This window comes from Lathyrus oleraceus, chromosome 2, assembly GCF_024323335.1.
Source record: "Lathyrus oleraceus cultivar Zhongwan6 chromosome 2, CAAS_Psat_ZW6_1.0, whole genome shotgun sequence".
NCBI classification, from domain to species: domain Eukaryota; kingdom Viridiplantae; phylum Streptophyta; class Magnoliopsida; order Fabales; family Fabaceae; genus Lathyrus; species Lathyrus oleraceus.
The window spans coordinates 489,324,071-489,345,046 of NC_066580.1; the positions used below are offsets into that span (position 1 = coordinate 489,324,071).

The following is a 20,976-nucleotide window of genomic DNA, read 5'->3' on the forward strand; positions in this document are numbered from 1 at the left end:
CGCTCGGGTATCTTTCACGCCGCGACACTTATCATATAGCCTTTTTAAGTCTTCTGATTCCTCTAATTGTTTATTTTCTCTTCATTTGGTCTACCCTCCTCCTTATTACAGAATCTACCGGTCTTCTCTCTACATGCCCAACTCACCTATGTCTATTTTTCAACATTTTCTCCACTATAGATGTTACCCCAACACTCTCTCTAATATTTTCATTTCTACTTCTATCATGTTGAGTTACCACACATCCATTGTAACATCTTCATCTCCTATACACTTATTTTATTCTCGTGTTGATTTTTAACCGCCCAACATGATGTCCAATATAAAATCACAGGTCTTATCGTAGTCTGATCTCCCTTCAACTTGAACGGTATATTTGCATCACACAACACACTGGATGTCATTCTCCATTTCAAGCACCAACTTGAATTTGACTGTTAGCATCCACTTCTATTTCTCCATTATTTTGTATTACAAATCCAAGATATTTTAACCGTCTTACTTGAGGGATAATATTGTCTCTAACTTTCACCTCTATGTTATAAACGCTTATTCTTTTATTGAACTTACATTCCTATACTCCGCCTTACTTCTACTTAGTCGAAAACCATGTGTTTCTAAAGCTCGTCTCCAAATTTCCAACATCTCATTTAAATCCTCATTCAACTCTCCAAGAAGAACTATATCATCTGTGAAAAACATGCATCTCGGTGCTAACTCTTGGATGTATTTCGTGAGTACATGCAAAATTAAGGTAAAAAGGCAAGGACTTAGGGTAGAACTTTGATACAAACCAATTGTAATGGAAAAATCGTCAGACATAAAACCAAATTGATTTTCAGTAACTTGAGTCTCTTTTCTTTATCTCCGGTATGACTCATAAACTTATTTTCCATATAATTTGCACAATTATGTATATCTCTATTGTTCTTATAGATTGGAACTAAAATGTTTCTTCTCATTCCTCCGACATACGCTTTGACCACATAATTTCATTAAAAAAATTGGTGAACCACTCAATACCTCTATCTTCAAGAATTTTTTCCACTTTAATAGGTATATCTTCTATCAATTATTTGTAACGTTTTATAAAACATAATCATTAATTTCCTTTGTGTAGTTGTTAAAATTAAGTGGAAAAAAACACAGCTATATTGATATTGCAATATTACTAGCATAAACTATATGTACATTAAGGTTTTGCTTGCAATTTCAAATGAAATGGGAGAATTTTGGATTTAAAAAAGAAAAAAGAAAAGAACCCCCTACATGTTGGTGAAGATTTAGAATCTAAAAGTGTGTTAATCTAAAATTTTCAAGTAGGTGCTAATATTTAATTAGTCCAGAAAAGAACCCCCAAAAAATTTGTTCTAATTTAATTAGTTTCAACTATGGGGTAAAATTGATTCTAAATATATACTATTAAAAAAAAGAAAAAGTATAAGTAACAATAGTCAATAAGCTTGATTGGGAGGTTGATTTTTCTTCATAATACAAAATCTTCTAAAAATAAGAGAAGTCAAAAATTGTATTGAACACAGATTTTAAAAAGTTCTAAAAAACTCACATAAATTTAGATAAATTCTTCAAATTTATCCTATATCATTATAATAATTTCAATACTAAAAATATATTATTATTAAACATTCAATCTATTAGAAAATCAATTACCAAATATTTGTATAAACATGAACATGACCAAAAGGAATATAGAAGTCAAGAATGTCGTATTTTGGTTTTTCATTTCAAAAGCATATTTTCTAAGCCGGGCGTATTTTTATAATTTATCTCCTTGAGATTTAACTTCTCTCTTGACACCAATAAGCATATATAAGTTTTCATAAATTAAGAACCATAAGTTTATTATAATTTATAAATAAATAAAAAAGCTCTTGTAATCTAGACCCTACTAGAAATCAAGCAATCCTTCCATTGTGCCTTATAATCTAGAACCTAATATAAATTAAGCATTTCTTCCATTGTACCTTGATGATTTTTTTGGAAGCAATCCATTATACCTTGAGATGCCTAAATTAGTTGTGGTAATAACACATTCTTCAGATCATAATCTAAAATATATACTAGCTCCACCTACCAAAATATGTAAGCACTCATAATAATAATACTACTACAACTAAAGGAATGTCGGATGATAAAACCATCACCACCATGATTCACGGTTTTGAAAAGGCGGGCTTGAGGAGGCCAGGTATCTGCAAAATAATTTTATTAAAAATTATATGAACCAAATGTCAAGTAGTGTGGCAATCAAACTAACTAAAGTATCCACTTAAATATACAACATAATGGTCTAGCATGTTTTTTTTTCTAAAGCAGTGATTTTTAATTTTTATTTCTATTTAAATTTTTTTTTATGGTCACCATTCAGACTCTGGAACTTGAAGAGCTGAGATGTGTTAGATTCATAAACCAACCAATGCAATTCAGAATTTTTATATAATAAATACAATTCAAAGTGCAAGAAGTGTGAAACTGCAGACATTGTCATTATGAGCATTTGCAAGATAAATGATATAAGATTGGATCAAATTGGGTTTTTCAAAGTACTAGGATAAAGCTATGTAAGGATATGCTGAGGGATGAAACTGGGTAGTGGCTGATGGGATCTACTCGGCACCGTAGTCATGGAACAGCTCATACTGAACTTGAACTTGAGTATTTTACTGGGAATTGGGAATAGGAGAACTCGAGTATTTTACTGGGAATTGGGAATAGGAGAAAATTTTATCAAGAGTGACTCACACGCTCATTTCCTTGATCAATCAACCGTCCTCGAGCCCGTCTATCAGTTGTCAAATACTTAAAATCATTTGAAGATGCAAAGATTGAGAATTGAGGTTCATGCATATCCTCGAAGAAGGCAACTGTCAACACAGATCAGATGGCTAAATAGACAACGGATTGTGAACCTGGCTACATGAAGGCCATGTGTGTTAGATTCCTGAAGCTTCAGGGGATTATCAGCCCCATCTGACTTTTATGGCTACTTAGTTTTTTCTGTTTGCCCTCCAATAGAACAGAACCACCTCCCCCCTCAAAAAAAAACTCTACTATCCACTAAGTTGAGGTTGAAGCTCAAAATTCAAACTTCTATTTGAGATTAAGGTTACAGACTTAAGAGTAGTCCATATAGAATGAGAGAATCCTATCCTTAGGACGGATACAATCAAAAGAGAGCCAAAATATTCTTATTATGGGGACAAAACCCTCTATGTCTGCAGAACACTTGTAAACAGCATTGGTAAGAAATGAAAAAGATACATACCACGACTCCATTAGGGCCTATTTGGTTACGAGAAATAAAGTTGACAACCAGTGTTGCAAATTCATCAGGTACATCTTCCTAAATATATTAGGACACCAGATGTTAGATTACAAAATAATAAAGAAAACCATAGAACAACATAATGAATGTAGCAAGAAACATGGCAAGTACAAACCTGAATAGCATGCCCTGTGTGTCTGACAACTATCATCTGAAACTTCCCTTGCATTTGACCAATTGTGAGAGACCTGTTACAGAAACAGTGCCAATAAAAAAATAAGAACACTTGAACAATTCCATTTGCTCATTAGCTCGGGAAAGAAAGAAGAGGAGAAATAAAATAATATTATATATAAAACTATTTTCACCAGGGTTATTCGTATGAAAAGTTCGTCCTACGATCTCAATCATGTGTGGACCTTCATATTAAAGTTTCCAATCCGTCTTATTAATCAAAAACAGATAAAGAAAGTTACAGTCTACATATCAGTGCATATCAGTGCATATCAGATGAGACTAAGGTGAACTAAACTTTAATTTTAATGAAGAACATAAATCACATTGCCGTATTGCTAAGAATTTCAATATGAATTCAGGATTGTGCACGTGTACAGCAATAAAGGAACGGAAAGAAAAGGAAGAATCAGTGGAACATAACCTCTCTGCAGGTAATAGTGCATAACAATAAATAAACCAAGAACTACTTACTTCTCCTTCCCTAATTGAACTTTTCTAGAAAATAAAATCTCCAAAGACATTTAGACAATTATCATTTCCAGTTTATGCATTTGAACTGCAGCTATTAATGAAACAACATAAAATTGAACTCGTCGCATCTCTGATCTCAATTAGCTTTACTATTTGGACCAGGCAGTTATCATCAACACTTTTTGGAGGTAAGATATTAAGTAAGAAAAAAATTGCATCCAATTGTTTAATTCCACTCAAACCATTTAAGCTAATAAACCACAAAAGAAAAGGTTTCCGTGGAAACCGTCAAATAAAGTTTAAAGCACTGCCAAAAACTAAAACAATTCAAGGGATGTTACTTGTCCAATCTATCTGTTCCTGCTAATAGCAACAGCTTCGGAACAGGAGAAGACAAAAATTTATCTGAGAGGCCTTCATACCTGAACGGAAAAAAAAATGTATATAATGTACAATCTGATGATAAAAATGCCACGAAATTTACTTTCAATTTGATAAAATTTGTATCCTAGTTCTATCTGTTTAGAATTGAGTTATCATACTTTGCATAAAAAGGACAAATATCAAAATATAACTTGAGTTTTGAAAAAAAATGAAAATGTTTGATGAAAAGTTCTATATTTCCAATCCATATCTATGCAATATTAGGCAATTAGCCAACAATGATCCCTGATAACCTCCATCTGCGATACAGATGCAAGGTCAAACAACTTATACGGAATTTGTAAGAGGTTTTTACCTCTTAATAAAACACATATAGAAAGCCAATGGTTTCATGAATATTATTAGTTAACTACCGAGGATAGTGTTGGAGGTGATTGAGTTAGTCTTTTACGTATTGAGGGAGAAAAAGAAATAGACAGATTAATAAAACTATATTGAACCTTATTACAGAAGAGAAAGTACTTACTGAGCTCCTAATCCTCATTAAACAAGAAAACATATTGTGATATATAAAGTGATGAGGAACTAAATGAAGGGTAACTCTTAGTTGGTTTGTTAACGATAATGAATTTACTAAGTCAGTTAGTTACTGTGAGATGAAGGGCTAAAATAAATAATAGAAAGGAGAGATTAGATAGATGGTATTTGGTCTTGTAAAGGGCTTAGAGAATTACTTAGTTAGTTAGTGTGAAACGAAAGGATATACTAAATAATAAAAAGGGAGACTAGATAGAAGATATTTGGTTTTGTACAGGGCTTCGAGAGAGGGAGAGAATCTGGACTCTTGAATAACTGGAGTGTAATATTATTTTCCATCAATATAACACCATTTCTACTATAATATAATCTGATCTGGCTGACTGGCTCCAATCAACGTGTATCAGAGCTCCAATCTTGGAGGGGTGGGGGGATTTGGGGTGGAAGACTTCAAGATTGAGGCCAGTATTTGATCCGAGCGACAACGCCTGTTGGTGGCTAATCAATTTAGATCAGTATTCTGAGGGCATTTGAGTGTGTGAGGAAGAGAAGCTCTCATAGCACCCACATCCATCATACCCATATGGGTTCTTTAAATGAGTCCCACTCAATTTTTTATATTATTTCACTCTTCCCAATTTTTTAAACATCTCACCTACATTTTTCAAATATTCATATGATTCTTCAAAAACTTTAAAATGGGTCCTGCCAAATCCCACAATACACCTCACATTTGTATTAATTTGGACACTTTAATAAAAAGATTAAAAGAGAGAAGCATATAACTGAAAAAGCATTGTAGATGTGTGCTTTACTGTAACAACTTTGCCAAACTAAAGAACGGTCTTCCCATTCAATTACCTATTGCCTTCTGACAGTAGTATCAAAAACTGTGTAGGAACTTTGTAATAAAACCCATAATTATGCTCCCGTGGGTCTAGATGACATTGGAATGAGAGACTCTTTTGATGGTTTTCCTAGAGAGCAATAACTGGAGTGCTACAATATATCTTCAGGATTGGGGATCCAGATCAAGAAAAAAGCAAATTAGGATGAAATTCGAAGGATCAAGAATCTTGGTGACAATGAAGAATCAATATTGGTTGATAGGCCAAGAATAGAATCAATAACAACAGCAAACTAAAAAGCCAATATAGTGGAGGCAAAGGCAAAAAATGATCAAGAAGCATAAAGTTAGACACCTACTAGTATGTTACTATATTATTAGAGAGCAGATACTGTTTTCTTAGGCCCTAGCCAACAGTTGTGTTATTAAGCAGTTACTGAATAAGAAAAACTGAAGTAAAAATCAGTAGGCATTTTATTTGGGGACTGGATATTGATTGGGAGAGATCAAGCTCTTGAATTCTTGGAAGGGGGAGACCAAGACTCTCGAATTTCTTGGATAGGAAGTGTCTGTCTTAATTTTCCTTTGTTTTCTCTCTAATAACTTTGTAAACTAGATTTCCTATTGTAATCCAAATTCTGGTCTCAGTAACCAGAACTATTCAATAAAGGCCAGTTATTTCCCTTATATTTCTATGTTTAGTACCAGTTTCCAATCTAACTTGTGGGTGTCTCTTGACCAACTTCAACGAATCAGAGAGAAGTCAGCCAAGACCAAGAACAAAAGCCAGTACAACTGCTCCTCAACTTAGTGGATCAACAATAAAAAATTAGGAAGTGGGGTGAAGATCGATGCCCCAACATGAGAGGGGGAGAAAGATTATCGTTTGGGACACACAACACTAGAATGGGATGGAGAGGAGTAATAGCCATGGACCTTGGACTTCCATAATTTCAGCCAGTCCGTGCCATCACCTGAGCCACCCAACATGAATTTGACCAGCGAATAAGACAGGGCATTGGCTGCAAGGAGAAATGGGTTTCTTATATGCTGATTAATCTTCCACCGATGGAGATGGAACCACAAGAGCCAGTCCCTTGTATTAGAACCACGAGAACCATAGAGCGTTTTGGACAAGGTCGTGGCGTGAAAGAAATGCATGGGGGGGGGTACTTGGGAAAGAAATGATAGGTTAAGTCTAAATATGCACAAGGAGTTGGAATGCTGTAACGTAAAACCAGAATCCTGGGTAACGGACCAAACCCAGCTTGCTAAGAGGGGAGATGAGTTGGTGGCATCCGCAGAGATTAGGACTTCAACCAACACAACCATCCCCCTACCACTACCGACCCCATGAAATGAGATTTCCTCAGAAAAGGGTCACGTACTATCGACGGCGGTGAAACTCAGGCCCAAGGGAACATGAAGACCCAAAATCCAGAGTAACTACGAAGATGGTTCATTACTAAAACTCCAGCAGACTGCATCTATGACAACAATCGAGACCAGGCTACAGCAGGGACAAAATGGGGACAAACCGCAACCAAGAGAAAAATTGGGCCAACCTGCACTTTGGACTCTACCAGGGCCAGACTACTTTTCTGGGATAGCTGGAGCCAACATGCTTTTCAAGGATAGTCGGGAGGAAGGAAGACATGGTGGTGAACTGATTTAAGGCTTCTAAGATAGGCTAAAAAAGTGGAAAACAGAAAAGCTCATTAACTAGATCGAAATTGAGAAGCAAAAAGGTGGGTGTAAACTGTGCACAACTAACCAGAAAAAAGGATGGTGTGGCTCCTGTTAGGGTGGTTTTTAGTTTTATGTTTTAAAATTTTCAAAAAACCAAAACCAGTTCTAATTTTTTAGTAAAGTTACTCTATTTACCTCACCTCATTGTAAATTTATGTATGTGTTTGAGCTCAAGCTACCCCATCACATATTGGAACCCAAACTCCAAAAAGAAATCTACTGGTTCACTTCACCTCTGGCCGGAACAATAGCAGAACTCACAGAGCCAGAATGGCAGGGAGAGTACTTACATGTTGGAATAGAAAGGCAATATGCACTCACTGTAAAAGTTGAAACAAGAAACAAAAAACTTATTTTTTGGTTGAGTTTTAGGTCAAATCTGTTTTCATATTAAGGAAAAAACCATTTTACTCCAATTTATCCGAACAGGTTTTGTTTTCAAATTTGACTTTTAAAACCAAAAACTCAAACAACTACCCCGAAAGGGACCATAGATAATGACACTGTTGAAATAGAACTCTGAATAGTGATGAGAGGATGATATTGTTCGCATATCGTGCTGAAGTTATAGGGTTAGTCTTTTAGACATAAAGGTCGAAAAAGAAAAATGTACATCAATGAATTACATTCATAATTGATGTGAATGATATGTTGGACATTATTATAGAATACAGAACAAAACTCCTTATTTATTCTAGAACTAGATTCTTGATCCTTTCACTAGTAAATAAGGAAATAGATCACTATATTTACTATAAATATTCTTAAACGTAGTAAGCATGAAAGATTAAGATAAGACATACCACCCTTTCCAATACTGTTCAGTCTTTTCCAGCTCTGTCCGATAAACATAACTGTGGCATCAAATCAAGATCATTCTATGGAACCAGCTTGTTCAGATTGGGTAAACGAAAAGACTATATTTTGGATTATTCTACCGGTGTAATGAAAGGCTGGGAGAGAAGTACCAACCATTTCTTTGAGTCATCGTATTTTAATGTGGCAGGGACGGATACCCGAGCAGAATCAATATTTCTTAAAGTCCCAGCCCTGACACTCCATTCAATCTACATACAAGCAATTCCAACTTCATTCAAAATTCACCAGTACAATTGAAACAACACTAAAGCACTGATGTTCAAGCAGTGCATAAAAAATTAGGAATAGGGATGACATACAAAAATGCTTTCATAAAAAAATAATAATAATAATAATGAAGTACTAACAAATGACAAAAAAAGATTACTAAAATAAATAAGACCTGAATGAAAAACAGTTGTGTCAACCATGTAATGGGTAATTTAAAATGAAAATGAAAACAGGTAAGGATACAGAGCTTACAGCTTTTTCAATGCTTGAAAAATGGTGCATCCTATTAGATAGGATTTGTTGCATATGAATTAGTGAAGCCATTGCTGTTCCCTGAAATTCTTGTGACAATCAATATTTTAGTGCCTATCTGTGATGACTCAGTAGTAGTAAAAGCAATAAGGAACTCAACTACTAGGAAGTTAGAAACCAACCTCTACAACATCCACAACAATCAACCCAGCCAAGGTTGACAATAATCTCTTCGCAGCAACATGCACAGCAATCGACCCTCCCATGCTTTAATGCGGAGAAAATTTTAATCAATAAATAGTTAATATTAATTCCCAAAATAATCTTCATTTATATAAGGGAAAGTGATAATCTAGTCAGATTAGGTTCACCATCTATTTGTGTAGGAATAAAATTCATTGAAGAATGAAATTGAAAGTGAAAAACAAAGGCCACATGATAAAAAGTAAAAACACAAAATTAAATTAACTAGAGAAAAATGAATATCTGCAAGAGCAAATGAAAATGTAAAACTTACCTCATTATACAGAATATATCTAGTTGAAACCAAGTTCAACAATCACATACAACAAAAAGTCATAACATTTCTACAGCTATGCCTTAGAGTTTTACAGCAGTTCCATTTTGATTATAAAAAACGATATGTAAATACTGAAGGATGACAAATCTAGTCAAATGAAGGGACGCTGTGGTGATGAGGCGATAAAAAAAATGGGAAAACAATAAAAGTTCTCTTCTTTTGTCAACTCAACACAGTTTGTTCCGGTGATTACTCATTCATCCCCAAAATATTTGTAAGAACCAGAACCAACTTAAATTTCCTTCATTGAACTTCACATTGGATAAATAACAATTGACACAACATAAAAATATAAAGAACATGCAATATCCAATCTAGCATTGATGATGATTGTCATTAAGCAGGACTCTACCAAATTTGTCCCCCTTATATTAATATAAGATGTCAAACTTTTACGAATCAAGAGTTATATTATATCATCATCTAATGAAGGCAGTGACAGCAGAATTTAAGTTCCGGTGCATTTAATCTGGAAAATAATAACCACTACATGCTCACAAAGATGCAAGTCTGTCAACAAAGTGGATCTCTTTGTTTATGAAAAATCAGAGACTGTAAAATAAGATAAGTCCAATCAAATTAAATCACCTGTGCCCAACGAGAATAATTGCAGGAGGAGAATCGCCATATAATTCCTTTATAACAGCCAATACATCATTACACAGGGTCTGCACAAAAGAATGATCACCACTACAATCACATGAAAATTATAACAAAACCAGGAAATCTGAACACGGCACACATCTTCACAAACAATGTAGTTCAATTTAGTTTATTTATTACTCTGTACCTCAACAGATAAGTCAAAATCATTATCTGTCACTGATTTTCCATGACCTCTCAAGTCCATCGCAACCACTCTAGCTTTCTCCTTAATTATACCGGCTGACACAGAAAATGAAAGCCTGTAATGAAATAATACAGAGGCTTTTATCACACTGCTAACTTGCAATAATTGTTGAAAATTTTGTTGTTCTACATAAATATATCTAAATCTAAACCAAGCGTGCACACTTAAGGTGATAAACTGAAAGCAGGTTCAAAGCATAATAACTAACAATATACGGCTGATTTGGTGTCATAGATTTCTCCTATTACTAGTTTAGCACAGATCTTTCATGTGTGCGGAATAAATCAAGCTGGTTAGGTTTGAAAATCCATAACTACCAAAATTGCAGTAGTGTTGCAGAGCTAGTTTCCTGTTTACAGTTTGGTTAGTTTTCTAATTAGCTGTTGATGATTAATGTTAATAACTTGTATTTAACAATCTATACCTTCATTCTTATCTTTAAATACGAAACCTCTATAGTGTTTATAACTCTCTCAAACTCAGTTTTTTCTCTTTTTCTCATTGCATTAATTTATGATACTTTAACAAGTACCAACATTCCAAATTGTATGTTACCTCATGAACAACAAATTAAAAATTAGTAAAAATTAAAAGATAAATTAAGGCATTACCCGGAATAACCACCACCGTGTAAGCAGAAAACAACGGGACCCTCAGTTCCTGCCATGTAAACATGAAAAACCTGAATATAAGTGAAATAAATTGTTAGAAAAAAAAATCAATCTAAATCATAAATAATAATCTAGCATGATACTGATTTTGCAAACTAACATCATTTGATTCCGGAATAGCAACATCATCTTCTTTGTCAAAGTAACTGGACCAATCTAGCGGTGCGTACTTTTCCGACGAACTCCTACAGTGAATAACCGTCAAAACGAAATGGAAACTGAAAACGACGTCGTAAAAAGAGGAAGATCGAAGTGGCGGAACGTTACTTAGTTGGGGGACGTTGAGGAACGGAGGCGAAAACAGAAGCGGGTTGTGGTGGCTGATCGTCGGTGATATCTTCGGGAAGTGACGTCATGTGTGATGAATCCATTGCGTTCTGGTTCGCTTTCTATTACACGTCTCGATCGATCTCAAAAGTTGAATACTATTGCAGATTGCTTGTGTTGTGAAATTGAAGGACCACACTTGCACACTCTTTTTCCTTTTAAAACCCACTAACAACTTCTTTCTCTATGGGTCCTATAGTTTCATGTTTCGTGGCACCGCACCTTAGTTAAAATTAAAAAATTAAAAATAGATTTAAATAGTATAAATTTGGTGTTTTTGTTTTAGCCTTTGTATTTCTTTTATAGATAACTAATAAAATAATAAAATAATTGTGTGTCACGTATAAATTTATTTAATATGATATAAAATATATTAGCTATACATATAAATTTAAAATGAAAAAAAGAGTTTAAAGAAAAAAAATTTACATTTAAAAATATAAAATTTATTTCTCAATTAAAGATAATTATTGATTAAAATAAAATAGATATTGTTTTGGTAGTGACATATGAAATGAAACGATAGTGGTGTGCATCATTATTAAATAATATTTAATTTAATATAATATAAAATATTTTTAGATATACATGTCAATTGATAATGTGTTATTTAATTGTAAAATAAATAATTATTATATAAACTCAATTGTATTAATTAATAATGTAAAAAAAAATCGTGAGATTGAAAAAGAAAAAAAAATCACATTTGAAAATAAAAAATTTGCCTCTCAAATAAAGACAAATTTAAAATAAAATAGATATTGTTGATAGTGATTGACGAAATGAAAAGTTAGTTGTATATACTATTATTAAGTGTTATCTAATTTGATACGGTATAAAATATATCAATTCCAAATGAGTTACTTAATTATAAAACAAATAATAATACATATAATTTATGAATATTTTTTATATATAATAGTTATAAAATAATTATATTTTTATTTTAGATAAATTTTATATTTTAAAAATTTAATATTTTTCTGTGTTCTTCTTCATTAAATTAAAAATAGATTCGAATTTTATTATTTATAATTAAACAAGTAAAATAGGCAAAAGAAAATGGAGAGAAAAAAAATTTTAAAAAAAGTGAGAAAGAGTGAGAAAATAAATGTGGGAAATATTTAAAATTTAAATTAAGAGAAAAAAAACGAGAAAGTAAAAAATAAAAAGTGGGAAATGAATGAGGTGACAAAACGAATTAGTTTCAATCTTTTTAGTATGTGTTAATTAGAAATAAGTTATTTTGCTAATACAATTTTTTAAAAAGAAAAGGATATATTAAGAAGTTCTGTGGTAGTTTATTTCAATGGATAAATAGTTGATACTTAAAAAAATAAAATAGGAAAAAGGAAATGAAGAGAAAAAAAAATCAAAATGAAAGTGAGAAAGTGTGAGAAAATAAATGTGAGGGGAATTTGAAATTTGAACTAAGAGAAGAAAGTGAATAGTGAGAAAATTAAAAGTAAAAAATGAGAAATGAATGAGGTGGTAATATGAGGTAGTTTCAATTTTTTTGCATTTGTTAATTACAAATATGCCCTTTTACAAGTACAAATTTTTAAAAAGAAAATAATATATTAAGAAATTTGGTGGTAGTTTATTTTAATTGATAGATATTTGATTACAAATATGTCATTTTGCTATTACAATTTTTTTTAAAAGGATATATTATGAAATTTGGTGGTAGTTTATTTTAATGGATAGATAGTTGATAGTTGATATTTAAATAAATAAAATATGAAAAGAAAATAGAGAAAGAAAAAATAAACATAAAAATTAGAAAGTGTGAGAAAAAAAGTGAGAGAAATTTAAAATTTGAACTAAGAGAAGAAAAGGAAGATTGAGAAAGTTAAAAATAAAAAATAGAAAATGAATGAGGTGAAAAAAAAAAGATAGTCTCAATTTTTTAGCATTTATTAATTATAAATATGCCTTTTTACTAGTATAATTTTTAAAAATAAAATAATATATTAAAAAGTTTGGTGGTATTTTATTTAATGTAGTTGAAATTTTAAATTTAATTTCATTTAAATTTAGTTTATAAAATTAAAATCCACAAAAAAAATTGCAGGTCTTATGTCGATTTTAATTTTAGGAATTAAAAATAAAAAAGTTTTAACATTTATGAATTATTTTGAGGAAAAAAATATAGGAACGACAAACAAAAACACACAAATTTAAAAATCAAAAAACTATTTAAGACAAAAAAAAATAATATAATGCAACTAATTTACACTACATTATTTTTTAAATTTATCGTCCTAAAATCTTTACTTTGTTTTATATTTTTTTATTATTTAAATAATTTATCTCTGTTTTAAAAATATTTATGCAATTTATTAGAAAATTTAAAATAGACTAACTTTGTATTCTAAATTAATTATATTATATTTTTTATTATTTATCCACTTAAAGTGGTTAAAGTGATAAGAAGTGTACAATATAAAGAATTAAAATATTTTACGACGTTACTTGTTTAAACAAAAGTTGGCGGAGACGGTGAAACAAAGGCGAGGGCAGCCAAATAAGACGGTGTCTCAGCCAATGGATAGTCACACATCTCCATCAAGTCCCATTGTAGATAGAACGGAGGGCAATGCAACAAGTAACACCATTGAGGAGGAAGATGATGTTATTCGAAGCACGAATGGCGAAAACCTAGGGTTCAAACCAAAAACCCCAAAATGAGCAAGATCGAGGAAACAACAACTATGTCGAAAGACCCCCGAATAGCCGATCAAATTATGGGTGAATGTCATCAGAGGGAATCGAGTCACATTAAATGGTATGGCCATCGAATTTATCGCACCAAAAATTATGGATGGATAGGTGGTAATTGACATAGAAGATGATAATGTCAAATCAAAGGTAAAATATTGAACACAGTCTTTGATTATGTATGTGGTAGAAGGCAATTTGAGTATGAATGTTGTAAAAAACTACATGGTTAACTTCTAGAACTTTATGCAACCACCAGATATGTTTTATGACAAGAAAGGTTACTTCATCTTGAAATTTTGATCGTTTAAAGACAAACATAAAGTGATGATGAAGGGACCATATACAATACATAATATGCCAATGTTCTTAACGGAATGGAAACCTGATTTTAATCTGAAGAGAGATGTGTTTCGTACCCTACCCATATGGGTAACACCCCTAATTTTTTAATTTTTTATTTTGAATTATTGGTGATTTATGATAATTTTCGATATTTTATTTAATTATTGGATGTTGGTGTGATTTAAAATAATTATTTGAATATGTGTTGTTGGGTGTGGTAGAAATAGTAAGATGTGGTGAGATGGTAGAGTGAATTAGAAAATGATTATAATAATTAGAATTTTATTTATTATTATTGATAAAATAAGAAATTAGAGAAAATGGGAGTCTGAGTCAATTGTGGAATTTGAGGAGAGCTTGTGGTAAGAGGAAGGAAGTTGGAGTTAAATTAGACAAAAATAATAATTAAGCAAAAGTAAGGAGGTTACTATATATTTTAAAAATTGGGAGAGAAACTAGGTTTTGGGGAGATTTTGTCAGTACGTGAAATTGGAGCAAAAGAGACAAAGAGGGAGAACAAAAGCTTGAGGTTGAAGATAAAGATCAATGGCTTTTGCTGGATATCAGGTAAGGGTGGGAAATTGTTTCAATAATAAGGGGTGTGATGGAAGGGTGGACTAGAGGAACCCTTAACCTCCCTAGGATTAAGTGTTTTAAATCTCAATTCTGATGTTTGTGTTATAATTGTTGATTGTATGATAAAATTGGTGTGAAATTTGTGTACCTTCCTATGTATTCTTATGTTTTATTTTGATGTTGTTGATGATGTTATGCCATTGATTGGTGTTTGAAGGTTTTAACCTTGATTTGTGTTATTTGTGATTTAGAGATGATGAGTATGAAGATGTCTTGTAATATGATGTTGATTCATGGAAACTATGGAGTAGATAATGAATTAGAAATCTATAACCATGAGAAATTGGATTTTATTTGATGGACTTTCGTAGCATAAGTTTATGGCACATGAGGGAGTGTTTGGATGGTTTAAAAACTGATTTTTGGGAAAATTTTGCATTATAGGTCAACACATGTGGTCAGCACATATGACAGAACATACAAGATTTAAAAATGAAGTATATGCATCGACCTATAGATGTTATGTGTCGACCTATAAATTTTATGTGTCGACCTATAGATGTTACGTGTCGACACATAACAGTCAAAATGTTGTTTTGCACTGTTCAACGGTTTTAGCCATAACTTTTGATATGTATATTCAAATGACGTGTCGTTTGAAGCATTAGAAAGATAACGCTCTGATATATAATGCTATAGTGATAAGTGAATTGTTTGAGTATTATTCCTATACCTACTGTGTTGGTAAAGTTTTTGTTCATATGTTCGGTTAATAAATTATTGACATATCCCGACGATTTAGGTCATAACTTTCATTCCGTAAGTCCGATTTTGATGTAGTTTGAAGCGTTCGAAAGCTAATGCTCAAACTTATAACATGGTAGGGATTGTTGAGATGTTTTATATTATTAATGTGCCTACTATGCTGATAAATGTATTAGTTTATATGTTTGGTTGATGAATCGTTGCATTGTTGTAATATCATGATGTGATACTGATGTTGTTATGTCGATGATGTTAAGGTGTTGATAAGTTTCAGCTATTTATTTATAATATTGACATGGTAACATTAATTGATTGTTTCACGATGAATAATGGGATGCATAAATGATGAGATGTGTTTGGGAATCCTTTTGGTGAACCTTATTGTGTTAATACATGTTAATTAAGAGTCATGCATCATGGTGTACGGGTTTCGGTCCAATTTTGGTGAGCTTCAACCCTATGGTGATGGATCGGGTATGAATAGCTAATTCCTATTATGGGGGATTATTGAAGTGTTACTTATGCTGATGGTAACGAGTTTTTGTGAGCCTCGATCCCATAGTGATGGATTGGGTCCGAGTAACTAATTTCTATTATAGGGGATTAATGAATCATTACATATGGTGATAGTAGATATTTGGTGTGCTCCGCTTCTAAGAGGGAATCTAATCCTATGGTGGGGATCGGGTAGCAAAATGATCCTAAGTGTTCATAATTGGTAACACACGTATGTCGAGTTAGTGTTGAGTATATTGCATAAATGTTGGATTGTATTGGTTATTGTTGATGTGTTGTTTGATGAGATGTTGTTTCATATTATGTTAATGATAATTTAGATGTTATTGCATATGATGTTAATGATAATTGAGATGTGGTTGTGTATGTTGTTAATGATAATTGAGATGTGGATATGTGTGATGTTGATGATAATTGAGATGTTGTCGTGTATGATGTTGATGATAAATTAAGTGTGAGAATGTGATATGTTGTTGTGCATGATTGTGTATATGTTGTACTATATTCTTCATTTTATACCGTTTATTATTGAAATGAAATTTTATTCCTTATGTTTGAAAGTTGCCTTTACATGGGCATTGTGCAGATACTCAGGAGTAACATTGTTGAAGTGAGTGGGATGTTGATGATAATTGAGATGTTGTCGTGTATGATGTTGATGATAAATTAGGTGTGAGAATGTGATATGTTGTTGTGCATGATTGTGTATATGTTGTACTATATTCTTCATTTTATACCGTTTATTATTGAAATGAAATTTTATTCCTTATGTTTGAAAGTTGCCTTTACATAGGCATTGTGCAGATACTCAGGAGTAACATTGTTGAAGTAAGTGGAAGTCAACTCATGAAGTTGCTTATTAGTTTATTGTTTAATTATAAGTTTCTTGCTCTAATTATGTAACATCGGGTAAGGAATGCATGTTTGGCTTCTTATCTCATGTTTATGTTGAAGTATTATAATCGATGTGGTTGTTGAGCTTATTTATACAACTCTTTTTGTTTCATTATGGAAGTTGAAATTAGTATGTTTTAATTGATTTGACAATGATTCCACTGCAATAATACTTTAAAATGGAAATGAGCATACGATGACAAGTTTAATATGAATTGGTGTAACCCGTGTTACGGAGCAAGATTTTTTTTATGTGTGTGACACCCTTGTGGTTGTGATTTTAATTGAATTATACGATAATTGTATGTGGGGTTTAGAAAGGTGTTACATTAGTGGTGTCAAGGTAGGGCGGTCTGCCCCGCCAGGTTGTTTAATTATGTTGTTCCATATTATGTTACATGTGTATGAAAATAATGCCAATGCTTGTTTTGTTTTCCATTTGCAGACCTGGAATGAAACAAGTGGGGGAGAAACGCCTGCTTTTCTTGGATGTTTCAGTCGTATATAGATTAGACATCATGTTGTTACAAGCGAGAGTGCAGTGTTGGCTAGTTCGACTATTTTGAGAATGTTGTGCTTTTCCTGAACCCATATAGAGGTTGGATTCAAGGATGGTGTCGATTAGCAAATGGTGTGATCCTTCAAGGAAGATGGTCAGGTGTTCTCAATGGTCACTTCCTTTAGAGGGGGGAGGCAAGGTTTTAGCCAAAGAGAGGCAGTGGTGTGTTTAATATCCTAACGTGTTCCCTAAGGATGTTCACGGTTTGTATTCTGTTAGAACAAGTTGACGTTATTCTTGGAATGAATAGGTTGGAGTTAAACCAAGTGTTTACCAATTGTTCTAATAAGTTGGTGTAGGGTGCCACTGATTGCAAAAGCACATGCGATGTTGAAGTTGTGTTATTCCCGACACTAAAGATGTTGTGGATTTGAGATTCCTGTCTACCAGCCAAATTGGGGTGTCTTTAGGGAAAATGGCCAAGTATAGTTGATGTTTGCTCCTCAGAGAGTAGAGAGTAATATGAAGGTTATTGTTATGTCAGTGGTGTGTAACTTCTGATGTTTTCCTGAAGATATTTGTGACTTGCCTCCTGAGTGTGAATCTGAGTTCATGGAGGTAAAAAATTGATGTTTGTATCTCCTGATGAAGTGAGAGAGTCCGTGAAGGATATGGCACAAGTGTTTATGGTGTTAGCTTCGATAAAAGTTGTAGGAAATGGAGTAGTCCATTATCTTCCTGCAGTATGTGAATTTCCAAAAATGTTTTCCAAAGACATCAATGATTTGCCGCCATAACGTGAAGTGGAGTTTTCTATAGACTTAGTACCTGGTACTAATCCGATGTCGATGACTCCTTATAGGATGTCTGCTTCAAAATTGGATGGATTAAATAAGCAACTGGAAGATATGCTTGAGAAGAAGATTGTTCGTCTGAGTGTTTCGTTGTGGGATGCACCAGCGTTGTTATTTAAGAAACAAATGGTGGAATTGGGTTGTGTATTGATTATAGACAACTGAATAGAGTGGCGATCAAGAACAAGTATCCACTTTCAGGATTAGTGATTTGATGGATCAGTTGGTAGATGCTCATGTGTTTAGCAAGATAGATGATATGTTACAGTGACGATCAAGAACAAGTATCCACTTTCGAGGATGTGTTGCATTTCATTTCTTGGGCCTCTTATTGCATTGTTGTTTACGACATGAACACTGTATTTGCTTGACATTTTGAGGTATTTTTTGTTTCAACATTTCAAGTATGTTTTTGGGCAGCACCATATTCAATGTCATGTCAAAAATAAGTACATTCTCCCTAAGATTAAGGCGACATACAATGGGATGACCGACTAACTTATGACACAAATAATGACTATGTATATCAGAAAACACATTAGATTTTGATGTACTATTCATGTCAAGGTATCCACCTACTTTAAAAGGACAATCACACTTTCTCGATGCACTGTCATCCCGTTTCAACTTTCCAATAGATTGTTAATATGTGCCACTTCTTTCATATCTCATTGTTAAAAATACACATCTTATATCATAACCATCACCGAACCTTCCAATTAAAACACCAAACCTAAGTTTGGAAACCTAAGTTTGGAGGCCTGTGTACGGATCCCCTTACGCTCAACAAACTCCAGTTTATAGGAAAATAACTTCCCTAACAGTAGAGTTTCATGGACCCCATTAAATATAAGGGAAATTCTTAATGCACCATATATGTTACTTGCACACCATGGAAAAAAATATTAAAATGACCCTCAGATTTCGGAGATGCATTTCCGGATGCACCATGCACCAACGCTATGATGCACCAAATGAGTGTCACCTTTGATGAATACTTAAAAAAATTTCGGAGATACATCTCCGAAATTTTTAACAAATATACTCATAATTGACCAGCCTAGTGCATATTTCGGAGATGCATATTCGAAAGTTTGAGGTGAGATTTTGAAAATTGATGTCACATTTGCATGTCAGATATTTCTGGAGATGCATATCTAAAATAAGTTGATAAAAGACAAAGTTACTTGATTACACAACCATACTTGATAAAAGATAGAGTTACACTACATACCGCCCCACCTCAAAATCCAAATGATCGTATTTTGTGTATTAGGTGGCTTTCAAAATCACAATATTTTGTTCAAGTTTACTTGAAATCGAGATGCCTTATACCATATACATCACCAAAGGGGATGACTTATTCAACAACAAAAGTCGATACTTGACTAGACCATTTAATGGAAATGATGCAAGAGTTTGAGAAATAAAGCAACATTATAAGATAATCAAATGCACAAAAGTCAAAGGGGGTACCATCCATAGATTTAACCGGTGATAAATGTTTCGATTCGTTTTAATTTCATGTTTAGCTCGATAAATAAGTGTATGTAATTGTATCTCAATATTAATGAAGTGTAATATATTCAATTTCTTAATATTTTAATATTTTTTTTTATCTTTCCCATAAAATTTGTTCATTGTCAAAAAATGTCTCCAATTAAGTTCTATTTTCAAAGGTTATGTTTTTTGCATGTTCTAGAGAGGTTGCGGAGATGCATCTCCAGAACAAGATAATAGGATGCAGAATCGGAGATATATCTCAGAAATCAGCATGCTAGGTTTTGAATGATCCATATTTGTCTACAACTTCTATAAATTAATGTGCTCTTGTTTTTTATTTCACATAAACTGAAAATGTCTTAAATGTCACAAATAAACAATAATTGATATGTCACAAATGTCTCCTTCTCCAACGCAGCACCTAGACGAAAGTTTAAGCTCAATGGGTACACATCTCTTGTAGATATTAAATATAAAATCCATAATCTCCTATCTTACAGAGACAATCGAATGATCGTGAAGCTCAAGTACCGTTCACCGTCGATTGACAGCAGATGGAAGATTTAGTTCAATAACTTTAAGCTTAAAATGGATGCGACCGTAAGGTTTACGTGGAATACATGTTTCTGTTTCGAAACAAAAATTCCATTTGTGTTGGATGCGACGATTTCAAGACCGGTCAAAGATATTGTGAAGATGTTGAAGCGTCCACCTGGATATTAAAGTGTAATGTTGCATTTTATGTTTAAATCATCCATGTGATGCTTACTTTATTTTAGGATTCATAATCTTATTTTGTCAAATTATAAGTTTTTGGTTTTTTCCTCTACTACTACTGTGTAATACGTTACAAAAATGCATCTATGGAAATATACCGGAGATGCATCTCCGGTGTTAAAAAAACCCAACCAACATGGCGTCACTTAGAATGCCTTATGTTGAGTGTGTATTGGATGCGTATGGAGATGCATTTTCGAAATCTGAAGGGAATTTTAGTATTTTTGCATGGCGCACAAGTAACAT

At 32.8% G+C, this 20,976-nt stretch overlaps 1 protein-coding gene across 2 annotated transcripts; it reads right to left on the bottom strand.

The window, feature by feature from the left end:
- Window positions 1-1,910: 1,910 nt before the first annotated feature.
- On the bottom strand, window positions 1,911-11,462 carry LOC127120858 (uncharacterized). Of its 2 annotated transcripts, XM_051051433.1 has the most exons (13): window positions 11,221-11,462; window positions 11,054-11,138; window positions 10,894-10,964; window positions 10,223-10,337; window positions 10,021-10,100; window positions 9,035-9,119; window positions 8,853-8,933; window positions 8,484-8,578; window positions 8,315-8,365; window positions 4,336-4,416; window positions 3,462-3,534; window positions 3,287-3,364; window positions 1,911-2,213 (listed from the first exon to the last, which is right to left on the bottom strand). In XM_051051433.1, exons 1-13 carry the CDS (start codon window positions 11,322-11,324, stop codon window positions 2,175-2,177), a joined length of 1,038 nt encoding a protein of 345 aa, XP_050907390.1. In that variant the 5' UTR covers window positions 11,325-11,462; the 3' UTR covers window positions 1,911-2,174. The 2 variants fall into 2 exon arrangements, with proteins under 2 accessions (XP_050907390.1, XP_050907391.1); XM_051051434.1 differs by lacking the exon at window positions 4,336-4,416.
- Window positions 11,463-20,976: the final 9,514 nt, after the last annotated feature.